The 25,221-nt window shown below is 38.0% G+C and overlaps 1 protein-coding gene across 1 annotated transcript in view; it reads right to left on the bottom strand.

Moving 5' to 3' along the window:
• The window catches only part of TMEM232 (transmembrane protein 232), a gene marked incomplete at both ends in the record, with an annotated part of 261,404 nt that overhangs the window by 121,804 nt on the left and 114,379 nt on the right, over positions 1-25,221 (bottom strand). Inside the window, one exon of the mRNA XM_080804319.1 lies at positions 22,767-23,011. Coding sequence (XP_080660445.1) covers positions 22,767-23,011 — 245 coding nt within the window. The remainder of the gene's footprint in view (positions 1-22,766; positions 23,012-25,221) is intronic.

The raw sequence follows: 25,221 nt of genomic DNA, 5'->3' as shown, positions 1-25,221 counted from the left end.
TAACAACAACAACAACAACCAAATCAAACCAAACAAAACAAAACAAATTTAATTCCTTCATTGGCTTCTAAGATAAAGCTAACCACGTCTCCAGCTGCAGCTGCCCATGGTCTCAGTGACCCAGCCACAGCACTGTTCTCTTAGCTCTTTAGATGCTTGATAATCCCCTTGACCAAGGGGACTTTGTACATCCCATGCCTCTCTGTTTGGCATACCACCTTCCTTCCCTGATCTCCCCTCCCAACTCCAAGTCTTCTTAATACCATGTACCTCTCTCTTGAGGCACTTTTCATTATTTATAGCACCATATAATTCTCCTTCATAACACTTACCATTATAAAGATTTAACAGATATTTGTGATTTTAATTAACATCTATCCCCTACACTTGCTTATAGGTTCCACTGGGAAGTACTGTAACTATTTTTACTCATTTTGTCTTAGACATATTCTTTCATAGTATTTGACCTATATTAGGCATTCAATAAATAATTATTAATTAAATGAATATATGAAAAAACAAAATTTTGTGGGTACAAATCCAACTAGAAAGTGAGAGACTATGCTAATCTGATTAATGCCATACCTAAGTTTACATTCTAATCAACCAGTTAATACACATTTGTCAACCACTGCAAATGGCATTTCATCACAAGCTGAACACTGTCCTTTTCTCTGGAAGAGCTAAGTGCTGACATCAGCAACATGGTCCTGTGAGTTGTTCCTATTTTTTCTCTCCTTTGATTTACAACTAATTAGACATCCATAATGGGGGGGGGGGGGTGTGCGAACATCTCTTCACAGTATACCAGAATACCTAAGAGATCCATCAATCTGTGAACCCAAGAGTGTGTGGACTGGACCATGGAAGAGGTGGCAGAGAGAGGGAAGTGTCAGCAGAGGCAGTGATAGCAAAGAAAACAGTGGAGGGTCCAGCAGTAAGCCAATACAACTTGTCTAACAGAGGAAGTAACAGGTGAAAGGGGTGAGTGGGAGTCTGCCTAGCCACAGGCACTGCAGTTGGAGGGGCCAGTTGTTGTCTCTAAGGGAGACTTCAGTGACTAGACAGAGAGAAAAGAAAGGGAAGTAGGCAGACAAAGAGCACTGAAGGAAAGCTTCTTCTGCTGTCTTACCTGGGAGGCAAAAGGACCACCTACACACTTCTGGGACCCCCTCAACTGAGGATCCCTATACCAGATTGTGGGCAAACCCAAAGTTCCAAGTACTAACTGTACACCTCCCCCTGACCCCTGCCACAAACCTTCCCCCCACCCTTATGTACCACTCCCAATCTTAGCAGGCAAAAGAAACCAAAAACTTGTGCTATAGCACCATCTTCTGGAAAGCAAAAGGAAGACTCCTAACTACCAACCTGTAGAACTATTAAGATGAAAGTAAGCAAAACCTTCCTTTAACAAGAAAGGTGTTCACCACTTCAAGTGCAGAGACAGAGGCACTTCTCAAACACAATGAAAAATCACAGTAATATGGTATCACAAAAAGAAAATGACAATCTTCTAGCAACGGAACCCAAAAATACATGGAATATTGCAATCTAGCTGATAAAGAATTTAAAACAGCCATTATAAAGAAATTAAAGAAGCTCTAAGAAAACTCATAAAGGCAATACAATGATCTCAGGAATAAAATTAACAAACAGGAGTACTTTACCAAAGAAACTGAACTTCTAAAAAAGAAGCAGAAATTCTAGAACTGCAGAACCTAAATGAAATGAAGCATGCATTAGAATGAATTGGAAATAGAGGAGATCATATGGAAGAGAGAATTAGCAAGCAAGCTTGAGGTTAGAAATACAGAAGTGATTCAGGTGGAAGAGGAAAGAGAACTAAGATTTTTAAAAAGTGAACCCTGTAATAACTGACTTCATTAGAAAAGCCAACATAAGAATAATGGGTATACCAGAAGGAGAAAAGAGGGAGAAGGGAGCAGAGAGAATATTTAAAGGAATAATAGCTGAGAACTTCCTAAACCTGAGGAAGCAACTTGATATACAAGTTCATAAAGCTAATAAAACATCTTATTATCTCAACACAAAAAGACTTTCTTCAAGAAACACTTTATTAAAACCATTAAAAGTCAATGATTCAAAAAACAATTTCAGAGACAATCAGAAAAAAGTAACATACAAAGAAACTTCCATTAACCTATCACTAGATTTCTCGGCAGAAATTCTACAGGCCAAGAGATAGTGGAATGAATATTCAAAATAATTGAAGATAAAATTGCCAGCCAAGAATACTCTATCCAGTAGTTATCCTTCAGATATAAAGAAGTAAGTTTTTCCAGAAAAGAAAAGCTGAGGGAGTTTACAACCACTAGCCCTGCCTTAGAAGAAATGTTGAAAGGAGATCTTTAAGCTGAAAAAAAGAGACAAAAGCATGAAAAACTCTGATTAAGGTGATAAAAAGAATATTATAACTTTTTAAGAATAATATATTAAACTCTAAACTATTGCATATAGGTTAAAGGAAAGGAGCATTAAAAATGACTTTAATTACTACAACTTGGTAATGAAATCACAGCATAAAAATAGATAATTTGTGAGATCAAAAATATAAAAAGGGAAGAGAAAAAGATGTGACTTTTATATGTGAATAAAGATAAATTACTATCAGCAGAAAAAGGACTTTTTTTTAATTTATTTTATTTTATTTTTTTTAAGTTTTTACTTATTTATTTATTTGACAGAGAGAGATCACAAGTAGGCAGAGAGGCAGGCAGAGAGAGGAGGAAGCAGGCTCCCTGCCAAGCAGAGAGCCCGATATGGAATTCCACCCAGGACTCTGAGATCATGACCTGAGCCGAAAGCAGAGACTTTACCCACTGAGCCACCCAGGAGCCCCAGGACTATTTTTTTTTTTTAAATCCACACACAGCATGGAGCCCAATGCAGGTCCTGAACTCAGGACCCCAAAATCAAGACCTGAGCTGAGATTGAGAGTCCGTTGCCTAATTGACTAAACCACCCAGGCACTCTGAAGAAGGACTATTTTATCTGAAATGTTTTATGTAACCTCGTGGTAACGACAAAGCAAAACTCTATAACAGAGACATAAAACAAGAAAAGGGGGGGTGATACAGAGCAAATCACCATGGAAAAACTGCCAATTTACAAAGGTAGACAGAGAAGGAAAAAGAAGCAAAAGAGAAACAAAACAACCAGAAGGCAAAAGACAAAATGACAGTAGTAAATCTTTCCATATCAATAATCACCCTAAATGTAAACAGACTGAATTCACCAATCAAAAGGCACAGAGAGGCTGGATGGATTAAGACAAAACAAAACAAAACAAAACAAGATCCAACTATAAGCTGCCTGCAAGAGATTTATTTCAACTCTAAAGACACACATAGACTTAGGGTGAAATGATGGTAGATTGTATTCCAAGCAAAAGGAAACAAAACAAAGGCTGATACTTATATCAGTCAAAATATACTTGAAGCCAAAAAAGGGTAACAGGAAACAAAAAAGATCATTATAAAAAAATAAAAGGGTTAAGATATATCATAAACATATACACTACCAACACCCAAGCACCAAAATATATTAAGCAATTAATAACAGACCTTAGCAGTGAAATAGACAATAATACAATAATTGTGGGGACTTCAGAACCCCATTATCAGCAATGGATAGATCGTCCAGATTAAAAAAAAAAAAACAATAAATGTTGCAATGAATCATACTTTAGAACACATAATAGACATCTACAGAACATTTCATCCAAAAACAGTAGAATACACATTCTTCTCAAGTAGGCATGAAACATTCTCCAGGATAAATCAGATAGGCCACAAAACAAATCTTAGCAAATTTAAGAAGAGTGACTTATCTTCTTAAGAGTGACTTATCTTCTCTGACATCTCAGACTACAGTGGTATGAAACTAGACGTTAACAATAAGAGGAAAGTGGAAAGATCTATAAATATACAAAAACTAAACAACACATCACTAAACAGCCATTGGGTCCAAGAGTAAATCAAAAGAAAAATAAAATAACTATCTCAAAATGAATGAAAATACAACATATCAAATACTTCAAAAACAGTTATGGAAGGAAAGTTTATATTAATAAATGCACATACTAAGAAATTAGAAGGATCTCAAATATACAACCTAGCTTTACACCTCAAGAAACTAGACACAAAAAGAAAAAAGTAAGCCCAAACTTAGCAGAGGAAAGGAAATACTAAATGTCAATCAGACATAAATGGAGAGAATGGATAAGGAAGATGTGGTCCATATACACTATGGAGTATTATGCCTCCATCAGAAAGGATGAATACCCAACTTTTGTAGCAACATGGATGGGACTGGAAGAGATTATGCGGAGTGAAATAAGTCAAGCAGAGAGAGTCAAGTATCATATGGTTTCACTTATTTGTGGAGCATAACAAATAACATGGAGGACATGGGGAGATGGAGAGGAGAAGGGAGTTGAGGGAAATTGGAAGGGGAGGTGAACCATGAGAGACTATGGACTCTGAAAAACAACCTGAAGGTTTTGAAGCGGGGGGCGGGGGGGGGGCAGTGGGAGGTTGGGGGAGCCAGGTGGTGGGTATTAAGGAGGGCACGTATTGCATGGAGAACTGGGTGTGGTGCAAAAACAATGAATACTGTTACGCTGAAAAGAAACTTAAAAAAAATACAAAAAAAAAAAAAAAAGAAAGAAATGGAGAACAAAACAAAATGAAAAACCCTAAACAGTAGAAAAGATCAATAAAGCTAAGGGCTGGTTCTAAAAAGACTGACAAAATTAACGAGCCTTATCTAGACTAACTTAAAAGGTGGGAGAGGGAGAGAAAACTCATAAATAAAATTAGAAACGAAACAGAAGACATTACAACTGACATTACAGAAATACATGGAATCATAAGAGACAACACCACAATTACACACCAACAAATTACATAACCTAGAAGAAATGGGTACATTCTAGAAACAATCTAAGAAGACTGAGTCAGGAAGAATTAGAAAATCTGAATAGGCCAATAGCAAGTAAAGACATTATCTAAGTAATCAAAAAATTCCCAACACATCCCAAAGAACAAATAATCCAATCAAGAAATGGGCAGGAGATATGAACAGACCTTTCTGCAAATAAGATATCCAAATGGCCAACAGACACATGAAAAAGTGCTCAACATCACTCAGCATCAGGGAAATACAAATCAAAAGCCACAGAGAGATACCATCTCACACCCGCCAGAATGGCTAAAATTAACCAGTCAGGAAATGACAGGTGTTGCAAGAATGTGGAGAAAGGGGAACTCTCCTACAGTGTTGGTGGGAATGCAGGCGGGTGCAGCCACTCTGGAAAACACCATGGAGTTTCCTCAAAAAGTTGAAAATAGAGCTACTCTATGACCCAGCAATCACACTACTGGGTATTTTCCCTAAAGATATAAATGTAGTGATCAGAAGGGGCACATGCACCCGAATGTTTATAGCAGCAATGTCCACAACAGCCAAACTATGGAGTCTAGATGTCCATCAACAGATTAATGGATAAAGAAGATGTGGTATATATATATATATATATATATATATATATATATATATATATACACACACACACACACACACACACACACACAATGGAATGTTACACAGCCAACAAAAAAACCTGAAATCTTCCCATTTGCAACAATGTGGATGGAACCAGAAGGTGTTATGCTAAGCAAAATAAGTCAATCAGAGAAAGACTATTATCATATGATCTTGTTGATATGAGGAATTTGAGAAACAGGACAGAGGATTATAGGGAGAGGGAAAAATGAAACAAGATGAAACCAGAGATGGGGAGAAACCATAAGAGACTCTTAATCTCAGGAAACAAACAGGATTGCTAGAGCAGTAGGGGGTGGGACGGATGAGATGGCTGGTGATGGACATTGGGTAGGGTATGTGTTATGGGGAGTGCTACGAATTGTGTAAGACTGATGAATCACAGAACTGTACCCCTGAAACAAATAATACATTATATGTTAATTTAAAAAAAGAAACAAACTTTATACTTACAATAAAAAAAAAAAAAATCCCAACAAAGAAAATTCCAAGACCAGATGGCTTCACTAAAGAATTCTACCAAACACTTAAAGAATACCAATCCTCCTCAAACTCTTCCAAAATATCAAGGAGAAGGAAACACTTCAAAATTTATTCTATGAGGACAGTACTACTTTGATTAACAAAACCAGATATGGATACTACAAGAAAGAAAAACTATAGACCAATATCCATGATAAATATAGATGTAGGAATTCTCAAAAAATGTTAGCAAAACAAATTCAAGAACACATTAAAACAACTGTACACCATGACAAAATGAGATTTATCCCTGGGAGGCAGGGATTATTCAACAGATGCAAATCAATAAATGTAATTTATTACATCAAAAAAAAATGAAAAATCACACAACCATCTCAATGGACACAGAAGAAGCATTTGACAAAATACAACATCCTTTCATGATAAAAACCCTCAAGTGAGTGGCAGGTATAGAAGGAACATACCTCAAAATAACTGAGGCCATATATGACAAACCCAGAGCTAACGTTATATTCAATGGAGAGAAATTGAAAACATTTTTCCTAGGAAGGGAAAAAAGGCAAAGATGTTCACTCTCACTATTCAGGATAGAACTGGAAGTCCTAGCTAGAGCAATTAGGCAAGGTAAAGAAATACAAGACATTCAAAGTAGAAAAGAAAAAGTAAAATTGTTATTTGCCAAAGATATGAGCCTATACTCAGAACCCCCCCCCAAAAAAAATCAGTCAAAAAAACTGCTGGAATTAATCAACAATTTCAGTACAGTGATGGGGTAAATAATCAACATATAGAAATCAATTGCATTCCTTTACACTAATGATGAAGCATCTGAAAATGAAACAAAACCTTACCATTCACAATAGCATCAAAAACAAAATACTCAAGGATAAACTGAACCAAAGAAGTGACACATCCATACAATGAAAACTACAAAGCTTTGCTGAAAGAAATTGAGGAAGATAGAAACAAATGGAAAGATATCCATGTTCATGGATCAGAGAATTAATACTGTTTAAAGGGCCGTACTATCCAAAGCCAACCACAGTTTCAATGCAGTCCCATCAAAACACCAAAGGTACACTCTACAAAAAATATCAGAAACAATCTTAAAATTTAAGTGGAACCACTTAAGCCCCGTGATAGCCAAAACAATCCTGAGGAAAAAAAGAACAAAGCTAGAGGTACTGCGTTTCTGGATTTCAAACTATACTACAAACCCATGGTAATAAAAACAGGATGGTACTGGCACAATAAATGATATATCCATCAACAGAACAGAGAGCCTAGAATTAAACCCCACCATATATGGTCAACTAATATTCAACAAGGGAACCAAGAATACCAAAGGGGAAAGGATAGTCTCTTCAACACTTGGTGCTGGGAAACTGGAGAAACACAAGCAGAATAATGAAATTGGACCCTTATCTCACACAACTCACAGAAAAAAAAATTAACTAAAAATGGGTCAGAAACTTAAACATAAGACTTGATACCATAAACACCTAGGAGGTATTTAGGGAAGACACTGATACTGGTCTCGGCAATAATTTGGGGGTAAATGAAATGAAAAGCACAAACAACAAAAGAAAAGTTCAACAAACTGGGCTCCATTAAACTTAAAAACTTCTCAACAGCAAAATAATTAAGAAAATGAAAAGACGGGGCGCCTGGGTGGCTCAGCGGGTTAAGCCTCTGCCTTCAGCTCAGGTCATGATCTCAGGGTCCTGGGGTCGAGTCCCGCATCGGGCTCTCTGCTCAGCAGGGAGCCTGCTTCCTCCTCTCTCTCTGCCTGCCTCTCTGCCTACTTGTGATCTCTCCCTGTCAAATAAATAAATAAAATCTTTAAAAAAAAAAAAAAAGAAAATGAAAAGACAACATGCAAATTGGGAGAAAATTTTTGCAAACCATTTATCAACTAAGGGTTTAATACCCAAAATATATGAAGAGCTCAGTCAACTCAGTAACAAAAAAAAAAAAAGTCAATTTTTAAAATGGGCAAAAGAACTAAAGATATTTCTTCAAAGAGGACATCAAAATGGTCAACAAACACATGGGAAAAAATGCTCAATATCACTAATTAGGGAAATGCGAATCAAAACCAGAATGAGGTATCACTTCACACTGTTAGAATGGCTATCATCAAGAAGACAAAAGACAACAGGTATTGACAAGGATGTGGTGAAAAAGAAACCATTATATATTGTTGGAAGGGACATAAACTGGTCCAATCATTAGAGAAAACAATATGGACCTTTCTCAAAAAATTCAAAATAGATGTACCATACAATCTAGCAGTTCTAATTCTGGAAATATGTCCATTCATCAGCAAATGAATGGATAAAAAAGATGTGTTATCAATACACAACAGAACATTATTCATGAAAATGGAAGATATCTTCCCATTTGTGACAACAAGGACAGACCTTGAGCACATTAACTAAGCAAGGTAAGTCAGAGAAAGACAAATACTATATATTACTTGTAAGTGAAATCTAAAGTTAAAAAAACAGAATAAAATGATGGTTAACAGGTAACAGAGGGAGAAGAGTGATGGTGCTTAAGGATAAATACTTGTAATGAGCAAATAAGTAAATAACCCACAAGCTAAAATGCCCTGTAAAATGAATATAGACAATAATATTGTACTATAATTATGTAATGTGATAAATATCACTACATTGACAATCATATGACAATTTATAAAGTGTATCAAAGTAATACCTGGGGACGCCTGGGTGACTCAGTTGGTTAAGCAGCTGCCTTCGGCTCAGGTCATGATCCCAGCGTCCTGGGATCGAGTCCCGCATCGGGCTCCTTGCTCAGCAGGGAGCCTGCTTCTCCCTCTGCCTCTGCCTGCCACTCTGCCTGCCTGTGCTCGTTCGCTCTCTCTCCCTCTCTCTCTCTCTGACAAATAAATAAATAAAATCTTTAAAAAAAAAAAAAAGTAATACCTGTACATCTTAAACTTATATAATGCTACATGCCAAGTTTACTTTTTAAAAAGAGCAAAGTTCACTTGATAAACCAAACAAAACACAAAAGAAAAATGGGTTGTTCTTGTTTTCTGTTACACAGCTTAGTCTTCCCATAAGGCTATCATTTTGATTCTAGCTGACCTGTATTTGAAACATAGAATTTTTTACATCTCATCCAGTGCATTTTAATACTTCAGCCATTTTTAAAAATCTTTCATTCCCATCATGTTACTATGAATGGAAAACTTTTGGGGTTGATGTTCCTGTAGAAGACAGATGAGGACTGATTTATCTCTCAGGCAAGACTGCAGATAAACTGAGTCACGTATTGGAAATGGATGTGGGGTGTGTGAAGCATGTTTCTGTCACTGGGAATTGGACTTCACTTCTTTTTTTTTTTTAATTTTTTTATTTTAATAAACATATAATGTATTTTTATCCCCAGGGGTACAGGTCTGTGAATCGCTAGGTTTACACATTTCACAGCACTCATCATAGCCCATACCCTCCCCAATGTCCATTTCCCCACCACCCTCTCCCGTCCCCCTTCCCCCCCGCAACCCTCAGTCTGTTTCTTGAGATTGAGTCTTTTATGGTTTGTCTCCCTCCCAATCCCATCTTTTCATTTTTTCTTTTCTTACCTCCCCCCAAACCCCCCCACCTTGCATCTCCACTTCCTCATATCAAAGAGATCATATGATAGTTATATTTCTCTGATTGACTTATTTCGCTAAGCATGATACCCTCTAGTTCCATCCACGTCGTCGCAAATGGCAAGATTTCATGTCTTTTGATGGCTGCATAGAATTCCATTGTGTATATATACCACTTCTTCTTTATCCATTCATCTGTTGATGGACATCTAGGCTCTTTCCACAGTTTGGCTATTGTGGACATTGCTGCTATAAACATTCGGGTGCATGTGCCCCTTCGGAGCACCACGTTTGTATCTTTAGGATATATACCCAGGAGTGCAATTGCTGGGTCGTAGGGTAGCTCTATTTTCAGTTTTTTGAGGAACCTCCACACTGTTTTCCAGAGTGGTTGCACCAGCTTGCATTCCCACCAGCAGTGTAGGAGGGTTCCCCTCTCTCCGCATCCTCGCCAGCATCTGTCATTTCTTGACTTCTTAATTTTAGCCATTCTGACTGGTGTGAGGTGGTATCTCATTGTGGTTTTGATTTGTATTTCCCTGATGCCGAGTGATGTGGAGCATTTTTTCATGTGTCTGTTAGCCATCTGGATGTCTTCCTTGCAGAAATGTCTGTTCATGTCCTCTGCCCATTTCTTGATTGGATTATTTGTTCTTTGGGTGTTGAGTCTGCTAAGCTCTTTATAGATTTTGGATACGAGCCCTTTATCTGATATGTCGTTTGCAAATATCTTCTCCCATTCTGTCAGTTGTCTTTTGGTTTTGTTAACTGTTTCCTTTGCTGTGCAAAAGCTTTTGATCTTGATGAAATCCCAATAGTTCATTTTTGCCCTTGCTTCTGTTGCCTTTGGCGATGTTCCTAGGAAGAAGTTGCTGCGGTTGAGGTCAAAGAGGTTGCTGCCTGCATTGTCCTCAAGGATTTTGATAGATTCCTTTCGCACATTGAGGTCCTTCATCCACTTTGAGTCTATTTTCGTGTGTGGTGTAAGGAAATAGTCCAATTTCATTTTTCTGCATGTGGCTGTCCAATTTTCCCAGCACCATTTGTTGAAGAGGCTGTCTTTTTTCCATTGGATATTCTTTTCTGCTTTGTCAAAGATTAGTTGACCATAGAGTTGAGGGTCTATTTCTGGGCTCTCTATTCTGTTCCATTGGTCTATATGTCTGTTTTTGTGCCAGTACCATACTGTCTTGATGATGACAGCTTTGTAATAGAGCTTGAAGTCTGGAATTGTGATGCCACCAACTTTGGCTTTCTTTTTCAATATTCCTTTGGCTATTCGAGGTCTTTTCTGGTTCCATATAAATTTTAGGATTATTTGTTCTATTTCTTTAAAAAAAATGGATGGGATTTTGATAGGGATTGCATTAAATGTGTAGATTGCTTTAGGTAGAATAGACATTTTCACAATATTTGTTCTTCCAATCCATGAGCATGGAATATTTTTCCATTTCTTTGTGTCTTCCTCAATTTCTTTCATGAGTACTTTATAGTTTTCTGAGTATAGATTCTTTGCCTCTTTGGTTAGATTTATTCCTAGGTATCTTATGGTTTTGGGTACGATTGTAAATGGGACTGACTCCTCAATTTCTCTTTCTTCTGTCTTGTTGTTAGTGTAAAGAAATGCGACTGATTTCTGTGCATTGACTTTATATCCTGACACTTTACTGAATTCCTGTACAAGTTCTAGCAGTTTTGGAGTGGAGCTTTTTGGGTTTTCCACATGTAGTATCATATCATCTGCAAAGAGTGATAGTTTGACTTCTTCTTTGCCGATTTGGATGCCTTTAATTTCTTTTTGTTGTCTGATTGCTGAGGCTAGGACTTCTAGTACTATATTGAACAGCAGTGGTGATAACGGACATCCCTGCCGTGTTCCTGACCTTAGCGGAAAAGCTTTCAGTTTTTCTCCATTGAGAATGATATTTGCGGTGGGTTTTTCATAGATGGCTTTGATAATATTGAGGTATGTGCCTTCTATCCGTACACTTTGAAGAGTTTTAATCAGGAAGGGATGCTGCACTTTGTCAAACGCTTTTTCAGCATCTATTGAGAGTATCATATGGTTCTTACTCTTTCTTTTATTAATGTATTGTATCACATTGATGGATTTGCGGATGTTGAACCAACCTTGCAGCCCTGGAATAAATCCCACTTGGTCGTGGTGAATAATCCTTTTAATGTACTGTTGGATCCTATTGGCCAGTATTTTGGTGAGAATTTTCGCATCTGTGTTCATCAAGGATATTGGTCTGTAATTCTCTTTTTTGGTGGGATCCTTGTCTGGTTTTGGGATCAAGGTGATGCTGGCCTCATAGAATGAGTTTGGAAGTTTTCCTTCCATTTCTATTTTTTGGAACAGTTTGAGGAGAATAGGAATTAATTATTCTTTAAATGTTTGGTAGAATTCCCCTGGGAAGCCGTCTGCCCCTGGACTTTTGTTTGTTTGGAGATTTTTGATGACTGTTTCAATCTCCTTACTGGTTATGGGTCTGTTCAGGTTATCTATTTCTTCCTGGTTCAGTTGTGGTAGTTTATACGTCTCTAGAAATGTATCCATTTCTTCCAGGTTGTCAAATTTGTTGCCATAGAGTTGCTCGTAGTATGTTCTTATAATTGTTTGTATTTCTTTGGTGTTGGTTGTGATCTCTCCTCTTTCATTCATGATTTTATTTATTTGCATCCTTTCTCTTTTCTTTTTGATAAGTCTGGCCAGGGGCTTATCAATTTTATTAATTCTTTCAAAGAACCAGCTCCTAGTTTTGTTGATTTGTTCTATTGTTTTTTTAGTTTCTATTTCATTGATTTCTGCTCTGATCTTTATGATTTCTCTTCTCCTGCTGGGTTTAGGCTTTCTTTGTTGTTCTCTCTCCAGCTCCTTTAGGTGTAGGGTTAGGTTGTGTATTTGAGACCTTTCTTGTTTCTTGAGAAAGGCTTGCACTGCTATATATTTTCCTCTCAGGACTGCCTTTGTTGTGTCCCACAGATTTTGAACTGTTGTGTTTTCATTATCATTTGTTTCCATGAATTTTTTCAATTCTTCTTTAATTTCCTGGTTGACCCATTCATTTTTTAGAAGGATGCTGTTTAGTCTCCATGTATTTGCGTTCTTTCCAAATTTCCTCTTGTGATTGAGATCTAGCTTCAGAGCATTGTGGTCTGAAAATATGCAGGGAATGATCTCGATCTTTTGGTACCGATTGAGACCTGATTTATGACCCAGGATGTGGTCTATTCTGGAGAATGTTCCATGTGCACTAGAGAAGAATGTATATTCTGTTGCTTTGGGATGGAATGTTCTGAATATATCTGTGATGTCCATCTGGTCCAGTGTGTCCTTTAAGGCCTTTATTTCCTTGTTGATCTTTTGCTTAGATGATCTGTCCATTTCAGTGAGGGGAGTGTTAAAGTCCCCTGCTATTATTGTATTACTGTCGATGTATTTCTTTGATTTTGTTATTAATTGGTTTATATAGTTGGCTGCTCCCATGTTAGGGGCATAGATATTTAAGATTGTTAGGTCTTCTTGTTGGACAGACCCTTTGAGTATGATATAGTGTCCTTCCTCATCTCTTATTATAGTCTTTGGCTTAAAATCTAATTGATCTGATATAAGGATTGCCACCCCAGCTTTCTTCTGATGTCCATTAGCATGGTACATTGTTTTCCACCCCCTCACTTTAAATCTGGAGGTGTCTTCGGGTCTAAAATGAGTTTCTTGTAGGCAGCATATTGATGGGTTTTGTTTTTTTATCCATTCTGATACCCTGTGTCTTTTGATTGGGGCATTTAGCCCATTAACATTCAGGGTAACTATTGAGAGATATGAATTTAGTGCCATTGTATTGCCTGTAAGGTGATTGTTACTGTATATTGTTTCTGTTTCTTTCTGATCTACTACTTTTAGGGTCTCTCTTTGCTTAGAGGACCCCTTTCAATATTTCCTGTAGAGCTGGTTTGGTGTTTGCAAATTCTTTCAGCTTTTGTTTGTCCTGGAAGCTCTTTATCTCTCCTTCTATTTTCAATGATAGCCTAGCCGGATATAGTATTCTTGGCTGCATGTTTTTCTCGTTTAGTGCTCTGAATATATCATGCCAGTTCTTTCTGGCCTGCCAGGTCTCTGTGGATAGGTCCGCTGCCAATCTAATGTTTTTACCCTTGTATGTTACAGACTTCTTTTCCCGGGCTGCTTTCAGGATTTTCTCTTTGTTGCTAAGACTTGTTAATTTTACTATCAGGTGACGAGGTGTGGACCTATTTTTATTGATTTTGAGGGGCGTTCTTAGCATCTCCTGGATTTTGATGTTTGTTCCCTTTGCCATATTAGGGAAATTCTCTCCAATAATTGTCTCCAATATACCTTCTGCTCCCCTCTCTCTTTCTTCTTCTTCTGGAATCCCAATTATTCTAATGTTGTGTCGTCTTATGGTGTCACTTATCTCTCGAATCCTCTCCTCGTGTTCCAGTAGTTGTTTGTCTCTCTTTTGCTCAGCTTCTTTATTCTCTGTCATTTGGTCTTCTATGTCACTAATTCTTTCTTCTGCCTCATTTATCCTGGCAGTGAGAGCTTCCATTTTTGATTGCACCTCATGAATAGCTTTTTTGATTTCAACTTGGTTAGATTTTAGTTCTTTTATTTCTCCAGAAAGGGCTTTTATCTCTCCGGAGAGGGTTTCTCTAATATCTTCTATGCCTTTTTCGAGCCCAGCTAGAACCTTGAGAATTGTCATTCTGAACTCTAGATCTGTCATGCTACCTATGTCTGTATTGATTAGGTCTCCAGCCTTCGGTACGGCCTCTTGTTCTTTTTTTTGAGGTGAGTTTTTCCGCCTTGTCATTTTGTCCAGGTAGGATTTGCTTTCTCCTGCTGTGGAATTCCGCTGTTCTTGGTGACTGAAGTTGGTTTTGGATCGGTTTCTTGTTGATCTTCTGGGGGAGGGGCCTGTTGTAGTGATTCTCAAGTGTCCTTGCCACAGGCGGAATTGCACCGCCCTTGCCAGGGGCCGGGCTAAGGAATCCGCTCGGGTTTGCTTTCGGGAGCTTTTGTTCCCTGAGCGCTTTCCATAGAGTTCCGGAGGACGGGAATGAAGATGGCGGCCTCCCAATCTCTCGGCCCGGAGGAGCCGAGAGCTTGGGGTTCCGCTCCTCAGTGAGCTCTCAGAGCAAAGCGCCCAACAGCCCCGCCTCCCTGGCTTGAGGTCGCGCCTCAAGGAAAGCAGTCAATTGCTGGAGCTGGAGAAAAGCGCCGGGTCCCTTTTGTCTCCGTGGCCTCCGGCCAGGCTCCGAGCCCACCCAGCCTGCGACCGGCACAAGGTAACCCCGGGCTTAGAGCTCACTCCTCGGCTTTGTCGCTATAGCCGGCTTCCCCGCTCTAATACCTGCGAGCTCTGCGGCACTCAGACACCCCCAGTCCTTCTGTGACCCCGCGGGTCCTGGGGTTATGCTGACCCCGCCTGGGTTTCCCCCCAGTTTAGCCTCTGGAGCGATGTCTCCCAGTGGAGCCTACTTTTAAAAGTCCCGATTTTGTGCTCCGGCGCTCCGCCGCTTGCCGGGTGCCGGCCCCTCCCCCCGGGGTCTATCTTCCCATCGCTTTGGATTCACTTCTCCGCAGGTCCTACCTTTCAGAAAGTGATCGATTTTCTGTTTCTGGGGTTGTTGCTCTTCTTCTCTTCGATTTCCCGTTGGATTTGTAGGTGTTCACAATGGTTAGATAAGCTATCTAGCTGATCTCCTGCTACCCGATGTCGTCTCAGCCTGCTACTTCTCCGCCATCTTGACTCCTCTGGACTTCACTTCTAATACCACTTCAATTTCTAGAAGTCTTTTTTTTTTTAGTGTTTTTTTTATTAACATATAATTTATTATTAGTCCCAGGGGTACAGGTCTGTGAATTGCCAAGTTTACACACTTCACAGTACTCACCATAGCACATACCCTCCCCAGTGTCCATAACCCAACCACCCTCTCCCTATTCAATTTCTAGAAGTCTTAACACTTTAAGTGATTGATCTGAGCTGATGATATAACTAATTTTTTAATAATCAAATCACAAAGGCTCAAAAATTAGATCATCTCTGAAGACTCATTCATGCTCTTCATCTCTCCAGCTGAAAATTATGATCATCCATGCTAACTATTAACATTACAAGCTTTACTCTTCCATAATGCATCTTGACAACATACCTTCAAAATGCATGCACAACATAGAACCATCATGAACTATGTTTTCATTCTAAAACTAGAAACAGGAAGGGAAACAAGACATGACCAAAAACGAAGTCATCAAGAAACTATAAGCTCTCTTTGAAAAGTTGCTAACAGCAATTCACAGCTTAGTAATATATATGTGCACAAAAATCTAAATTTTCCACTTATCATTGATCCTAATTTTCCTAAGGTAAGAATTAAATATTATAATCTGAAGAAAAAACTTTTTAGGAAATCTACTAAATTACAGAACAAAGGGGGAAAGGAACTAACACATCCAAATTCTTTGTCTACAGTTTTTCCTTCTATCTTCAGGACAAACCTGAGAGGATACACAGCTTTCACATTTCAAAGATTAGAAGCGTGGGGCTCAGAGAAGTTTAATTACTTAATCTAAATCAATCAGAAAGAAATGATAAATAAACATATTTGATATTTTGTGAAGGAGACACATATTTCTTTTTACCTCTAGTGAAAAAGAACTAGAAAGTTTTAAGACATCTTTTTTTAACTTTTAATCTCCCCCTCTCTTCCTCTCTTCATATATATGCACTCTACATCAAAGAGGAGGCACTTGCTAGTAAGTCAGTATGATTTTCACTAAAGCCAATGGAAAGAAAAAAAAATCATACTGACTTACTGAAAGTGCCTCCACCTTGACATAGATTTCCTAATATTAACTAGAGACATGCAGAGCCCAGGAAAAAGCATCCCTTAATCAAAATCAAGTTCTGAAAATCAAGAGACAGAAATTGAAAAAATAAAAATAAAAAGCTTTTTCTTATGAAGTTTTTAAAAAAGATTTTATTGATTTATTTGAGAGAGAAAAAGAGAGAGAGCATGAGAGGGCGGCAGGGCAGGCCAAAGGAGAAGCAGACTGCTGAGCCAGGAGCCAGATGTGGGACCCAATCTTGGGACTCCAGGATCATGATCTAAGCTGAAGGCAGTTGTTTAACCAACTGAGCCAACCAGGTGTCCCTCTGATGAAACTTTTTAACAAACTGCTCAAGGCTTTGCCACCAGATGAATTTCACATGAGGGGAAAGAAAGCATCAGAGTTGACTCAGAAGTCAGTATGCACATAAGTTCAAACTCCCACACTTAATGACTGTGAGTCCTTGGGCAAATTACTTAACCTCTCAGATGCCACATCTACAAAATGGAGATATCTATAGATCTATAAAATCTATAAAATGGACAAAATATTCATATCTATTGACATCTAAGGGTCATACATCTAAGTGTTTAACACAGTGCCTTGTTTATAAAAGGCACTCATATGGGGTGACAAACAGAATTGTTCAACTATGACATCAGAGATTCATCTTAAATTGCCTGGCAACTTGTGGGCTAGAAGCAGGGGTCCTAAGAGTCCCTACATTTGGTGGAGTTTCTCCTAAACCCAACTTCACAAGGAGGCCAAGGGCCATCTTTTACCAGTAAGAAAATTTCCCAAGGGCTCCAGGTTCTGGAGAGCTGGCATTTCTAGCATCCCCTATCCAGCTGGTCCCCCATCTCAGATGGCTTGGCAACTGAGCCCAAAATGTGTATTTCTTCCTTGAGAAGGTATTTTTCACACTTCCACTATAAGAAGGTACAATAGCAATCAGACAGGGTTTTTTTTCCCTCAAAACACAAACCGAATGGATGTCCAATTACTTCCCTAACTCCAGCACCCTTCTCCATGGGATAATGAGAAACAAACATGTGCCTCACCACTGACCACTGGACTTTCCAATAAAGCCTGTTCTTATGGGACATTGTGGCATTTACCTTTCCCACCTTGTTGCCATTCAGTAAACGTTAGCTACTCCTCATTCTATTACTTTGGTGTTAGCTCCATTTATAGAGGAAGCTTCAGAGAAGATGTAGTAGCCTTGGGTATGACTGTTTATGAAGTTAGCCATGTAAAATTTCCTGCCTAAATGACAACAGTTATTCTTAGCACACTGTTGTTAGTTTTACCTCAGATCTCTTCCATGTGCTGGTCTCGTGAAGTCTTCTAACATAAAACTTGTGAGCAAACTAAGCACAGTCAGAGATAAAGTTTTAAGTTAGAATTTTCCAAGTCTTTACATATGTGCAAAAAATTAGTTGTTTGTAAGTTTATAGGGATTCAAGGAAGAAAGCTTAGAAAGTACACTTAGAAACTTCAGAAGCAAAACAGATGGGGGAAAAAATTTGGTCTTCAGAGTTCTCAATTCTCAGCCTTAAGGTAAATTTATGATATTTTTACAAAGAGAGAAAAGGAAACTACTATGCTTTGAAGTAGAAGTAGTATATGCCTAGCTTTTTGGCTGCAGTTTTATGATATAATAAAGAAAGCATAATGATTTTTTTAATTTAAAAAAATGCTAAGGGGCAAAAAGTGCATGCACCCAAAAGAATGTCCCACTAACTTAAAGCAAAACTAAAAATAAAAACATCATACAGAAGCAAAATGATATTTTCTTTTGAAAATTTTCATAAAAGAAAGAAGTCAAATATGCAAATCATTCAGGGTAAAATATATGTTTATAAACATACAAGAGACAGAATTCCTGCTTTCAAAGAATTTTATAGGCTAAAAAGACAAGAAAAATATTTTTGGAAAAAATTATAGGTCGTGAGATGTAAGAGATGCTTCATCAGTAAGGAAGCTCCTATTTTCTCCTTAATAGTAAAATTTCAAATTTTCACAGTGAAGTAAGTATGCTTTAGTGCTCCAAGGTAATGAAGAAACATACTCTCTTAAATTTCCTGTCCTACCCATCTTCTGTAGGTGTCTTTAAGTGTTGGCCTTCTTAATGTCTTTCACCTTACTATTGGTAGGAAGCACAAAATGGACACTCCTAAGGAATAGTTGATGAAGAACTGGTGATAGGACCCTGCCTGCACCCCAAGACCTTTAAGAGGTGAAAAAGAGCAGAGCACCCAGCAGGCTTTGAATTATGTCTTTGTGCTTTAGCTTTGTAGCTAAAGCATGCTCAGATGGTCATTAACTGAACGAATTTCAGTTTGTGGACCTGGAAGTGGGAGGAAGCGGAGAAACAACAAAAGGAGCTAGCTGTGAGACTGCTGAATAGATGCAGAATCAGGCAAATGGAAGAAATAACCTTTCCCACGCTTTGTGTTTAGGGAGCCAGAGAGATTTCATCAAAGCATAGCTTAGACTGAAGTTTGCTTTTCAAAACTTTTTCAAAAGCAGAGATTTCATCCCCATACTCCTACTGGACAGGATAGACTGTTCAGCCAGGCCTGATCTCACCTGTGTCTTCAGGCCACTGAGCTGTAGCGCTAATCCACTCACCTCTGCTATTCCTAGAGAGGAGTCTATCCCTAAAGGAAGCTGGCAAAATGCATAACTCCAGGGGGCACCCTTCACACATGCTAAAGCATGAATGGTGCAATGTGAAAGCTGCCTCCTGAGCTGTGCCACGTGACATGCTCCCAACAGAGGGATGATGAGGCTGCTGGGCTCCATCAGGCCAGAGACACTCTAAGTTAAATTGCTAGAGCCTGTAATGAGCAGTGAAAAACGGATAAGGACATAAAATTTTTTCAAAGATTAATGATGAATGATTGTCATTTGCGTAATGAACTGTAGACTCTGGTGAGAAATTTAATTGACTAATCCTTCAAAAATCTATAGAATTCTCTGAGTCATAACCCCACCCCACTACTCTTTGGTCTCATTTCCCTCTGACTTTGCATGTTCTCTTCCCCTATCCCAAATCCTTGTCCACATCCCTTCATTTGTACCTTTCATTAATATATCTCTTCTCAGTTTGTCCCTTTCATCTTTCCTTTTCTGCTCACAACATTTATTTCTCTGTTCTGCTATTTTTTAGAATATTTTTGTTCATTTATTTGAGAGAGAGAGAGAGCAAGCAGGAGGGAGAGGAAGAGAGAATCTGAAGCATACTCAACGATGAGCAGAGAGCTCAAAGGGGGGCTTGATCTTACAGTGGGGAGATCATGACCTGTGCCAGAACCAAGAGTTGGACAAACTGTGCCATACAGATGCCTCCCTGTTCTGCTATTCTAAGCATTACCAATATGTCTCCTCTTCTCTCTCTCTGCTTTTCCTTTCTGTGTCCCAGTAGGCACCATTCATCTCCATCTGCCATTTTACTGTCTATTGACCCTTCATGTCCTCTTGCCAATATCCAGTTTCTTCTGTTTTTCTAGTTTTCTATCTTTTCCTTCAACTGACCATAACGAGAAGCCAAAGTACACTTGTCCAATGTTCTCTCTGTGGTCCCAGATTGATTTTCTTCCATGTCTTTGGTCCTTGAGAATATACAGAATATTTTGGGGGATTCTAAAGTAAATCTTAAAGCCCTTGATATTTAAAGCTGGCATTTTCATTATACTTTGATATACTGCAATCTTACAAATATTTATAATATATACTGAAGAATATTTTTATGATATTTTTTCTTCCAACAAGAGTACTGAAGTCCAGGCTGTGTAATCCTTCAATTCAAATGTATAAATCTTCCTCACTGACTTTAGAATTCCTGAAAAAATGCTCGAAACTATGTCAGAATGCTGCTCAAGCCTTTGTCTATTTTTCTGTGGACTTTTGGTGTGCACAAAAGCCAAGCCTGCTTGCTGGCCTTATTCCACCAAATTATTATACCTCCAATAAAGTCAACCTTTGGACAACAACATTTTCATAATTTTGGAACACAAATAATGATTTATACAACTCTGAGCTTTTAGATTAAGTAGAAAGCTAGTCCAGTAGAAAAATAATATAAAATAAATAAAACATTAATTAAGAAGAATAAAGAGGACAAAATGCAAATACACAAAATGAGAATTGGTTGAGGAAGAAAATAACCAAAGAAACAGAGGAATCTTAATACACTACTTTAGTTAAATATGGCCAAATAATTCTGAAAAGGGGGATAAAATATGTAGTATTCAAAGGAAGCATAATCTGCTAAAATTGACTGAAAAAAAGAAAAAGAACAAAAAAGACTGATATTCAGGGTCGATACTCCAGATACTTTTATAGAATGGACCTCAAACAGAAAGAATTGAATTTAGCTGTACCTGTGCATTCTGGCTGAATTAGCCTTGCCAATAGCCATACAAAAATAGAAAAATTCGGCAAAGAGCTACCCTTAGAAGAGGCATAAGGTACTGATGGTTTAAGAGGGAATTCTATCAAACCTTGAAATAGTAGATAATTCCAAATTACTGAAATTCTTTTAGAACATAGAAAAAGAAAATAAATAAGAACTTAGTATTTAATAAGTTAACATTTTAAATCAGAATAGATGTTGAAAGGTGCTAGGTGATTCAATAAATATTGTTAGGACGACCGAGTAGCCATCTGGATTGACAGCTCACACCACACACACACACACACACACACACACACAAACTTCAAATGGACCAATGGCTAAAATATTCAAAATAAGTCCTTAAAAGTACCAGAAAACAATATGACAACATTTTAATCACAAAATGAAAAGAACTTTTCTAAATAGATTTATAGTGAAAAATTGATAAATTATATTACCTAGAAACATGACTAAGGCAAAAAATACTATAAGCAAAATTTAAAGATAAGAAGTGAAGGGGAAAATCAACATTTTTAGTTCTTACCATAGAGAAAGAGACACATCAATTAATAAATAAATAGTTCTAGCAAAGCTAAGTGAAAAAGAAACAAACTCAATGGAAAAATGGGCAAAAGAAAGAGTTAATTCCCATATAAATGAAAAACAAAAGGCTCTTAACATCTGAAAATTATTCAAACCACCCACCTAAAGAAAACAATTTTAGAAGCCATATTTCACTTTTCAGATTACAAAAACCCAAAAGTTTGTCAACACCCTCTACTGGAAAAACTAAAAACAAACAAGTACTTCAGATATTGCTGGGGGCGGGGGATATAAATTTGCACAATTCCTCTGAAAGGCAGTTTGAAAATATCTACCAAAATTACAAAGGCATATACCCTCTGACTCAGAAATCACACTTCTGAGAATTTATCCTGCAGGTATACTTTCTCATGTATAAAAAGTCCTAAAGTGTAAGTGGAAGGTTAAATTCTGTGGTAATATATAGTAGCAGACAATCTAAAACAACCCAGATGCCAACCAATAGGAAAACTGATTAAATAAACTGTGGGACATTCATAGTAAGGAAAACATCATAATAGATTAAAAATATAATAATAATGAGAAAATTCTCTATGTACTGGCATGAAAAAAATCTCTAAGAAATGAAGTTATATAAAAAATGTGAGATGTTGGGTGCCTGGGTGGCTCAGTGGGTTAAAGTCTCTGCCTTCAGCTCAGGTCATGATCCCAGGGTCCTGGGATCGAGCCCCGCATTGGGCTCTCTGCTCAGCAGGGAGCCTGCTTCCTCCTCTCTCTCTCTGCCTCTCTGCCTACTTGTGATCTCTGTCAAATAAATAAATAAAATCTTTTAAAAAAATGTGAGATGCTAAATGATACATTTAGAATGCTAACTTTTATGTAAAAATGGAGGGACAAATTAAAATAAAATTCCTTTTGTTTATATTTTATAGACTCTGAAAGGATACACAAGCAATTATTGATAGGGAGAGACAGTGGTAGACTAGGCAAATGAAGGTCAGTTATGGGAGGGAGGCTTTCATCATATTAAAACACTGATTAATTTTATATAATATTATCTATTTTAAACATGAGGAAATAATTGCTAAGAAGAGAGTACCTGCTTAAGATAGAATACCTAGGAGCTGTTGGGGCCAAGATTTGAATTGAAAAAGAGAAAATGTGTTAAATCATAAGGCACATATTAAATATCATTTACATGACTTTGAAATGCAGTACATTAGAGTAACAGGACTATTTTGAATAATGTTTCATTTTACCTTATAGTAACATGTAGAACTCTCTTCTTCACAGAATCCTTTTTGTTCAGATATCTCCCTGGATCCTGTTTTTTCAATGGTTCTTTCAAAGGAAGAACATGGGTTTCGGTGGAGGGGAAGAACAGGTTGGAAAGAGCATTGGCAATTCTCCAGCCTATGTATTTAGAGTAAGTTTCATCCCCTACGTTCGATGAGATTTTTGTACTATAATTAGTGAAGGGATCAGTTGGGTCATTTAACTCAGCCTGTTGAAAGAAAAGAAAAAGGAATCAGTTGAAACAGAATTAAATGAGAGGAAAAATGACACATTTTTAAATAAAAGATAAATGTATGTTCATTTGACTAATGTTGCATTCTTCCTGTTAAATAAAAATAACTTCTATAAGAAAAAAAGCAGATTCCCAAAAGATTTTTAAAATTATAAGTTATTAATGAAATAAACAATTAAGCATGAAAAAAGTCTTGAAATTTCAAAAATTTAATGATATGATTTCCTTTCTTTTTAAAGATTTATTTATTTATTTGACAGAGAAAGCACAAGTGGGGGGGGGGAGAAAGAGGAAGAATCCCAAGCAGACTCTGCACTAAGCACAGAGCCCACCATGGGGCTTGAGCTCACGACCCCAAGATCACAACCTTAGACTCACGACCCCGAGATCACGACCTAAGACAAAACCAAGAGTCAGACACTTAACCGACTGCACCACTCAGGTATCCCTTAATGATATAATTTTGGTCTTAAATTTGTATGGTTCTCATACCTGAATTTCATATTTATAATATTTAATAAGAAATTAAGCAATCAGAGAGGAAGCAAGATGATGGAGGAGTAGGAGGCTTAAATATTAGGTCCTAGGAGTTCAGTTGGATAGTTATCAAACCATTCTGAACACCTACAAACTCAACAAGAGATAGAAGAAAAGAAGAGCAGCAATTCTAGGAACAGAAAATCGACCACTTTCTGAAAAGTAGGATGTGCGAAGTGAATCTGAAACGATGGGAAGACAGACTGCAGGGGAGGGGACAGCTCCTGGCAAGCGGCGGAGCAGTGGTGCACAAAATCAGAACTTTTAAAAGTCTGCTCCACTGAAGGACATAGCTCCAGAGGCTGAGCAGGGGTGGAGCCCTCATGGTGACTGTGTAGTCTCAGTACCCGGGAGGTCACAGAAAGACCGGGGGTGCCTGAGTGTGGCAGAGCTCCCAGGTATCAGAGAGGGGAAGCCAACTACAGAGACAGATGAAGAGTGAGCTCTCAGCTCAGAGTTACCTTAAACCATGATCTGAGGCACAGTTGGACCACTGCTCTTCAAGCAGGGACCCCACAAGTGGCAGATCTGGAGAGACCCCCTCCTTCCTCCTCTGGGAGGAGTGGCAAGGAGTAGAAAACTGCTGGGTTTGGAGACTCCAAACGGAGCTGTGCACCAGAGATTGAAGCACTCGGTCACAGGCCGGGTGAGCATGGAGTGCGGCCAGAGACCAGGGAGATGGGAGGGATTGACGGCTTCTCTCTGAGGGTGCACTGAGGCATGGGACCTCTCGGCTCCTCCGGGCTAGAGATAGGGAGGACGCCATTTTCATTCCCATCCCCCAAAGCTCTATGGAAAGCATTCAGGGAACAAAAGCTTCCATTCAGGGAAAAAGAGCCCCAGAGACCAAAACAGTACAGATTACTTAGCCTGGCTCCTGGCAAAGGTGGTATAATTTTGCCTCAGGCAAAGACATTTGAGAATCACAGCAACAGGCCCCTCCCCCAGAAGATCAGCAAGAATATCCAGCCAAGACCAAGTTCACTGATCAATTAGAACTGCAGAACTCCAGAGCAACACGTAGAATTCATGGCATTTTCCCCATGGTCCTTTAGTCTTTCAAAGTTAAATTTTTTTAATTTTATTTTTCTCCTATTCTATTTTTTTAACTTTTCCTCTTTCCTCCTGCAATGTTTTTTTAACTCTTTTATTTTATCAATAATTTTTTTAAAAATCTTTTTAAATTTTCATTGTTATAGTCATATTTTATCCCTTCATTGTATTTAACCTTATTTCTTGTATACATAAAGGCTTTTTTTTTTTTCTTTAAAATTTTGGGATACAATTTCTTCTAATAGATCAAAATATACCCTAAATCTAGCACATGGCTTTGTTCTAGTCTCCAGCCTGATCACATTCTCTCCTCCTTTTTTTTTCTTTTTCTCTTTCCTTATCAATTCCTTTTTTAGAATCGTTTTTAATTTTCATCTTTATGGTCATATTCCATCCCTTCATCATGTTTATTCTTATTTTTGTATATATATATGTTTTTCTTTCTTTAAAATTATGGGAGGTAGTTTCTTCTAAGAGACCAGAATACACCCAAAATCAAGTAGGTGTCTCTGTTCTATTCAACAGTCTAATATATACTTTTTTTTTATTTTTTCCTCTTTCTTCTTCCCCTAGTTTTGGGTCACTTCTGATTTGGT

Source organism: Martes martes, assembly GCF_963455335.1.
Source record: "Martes martes genome assembly, chromosome: 5".
Classification (NCBI taxonomy): domain Eukaryota; kingdom Metazoa; phylum Chordata; class Mammalia; order Carnivora; family Mustelidae; genus Martes; species Martes martes.
Note: the sequence above shows the minus strand (reverse complement) of the source record. Positions and strands in the feature narration are given on the sequence as shown.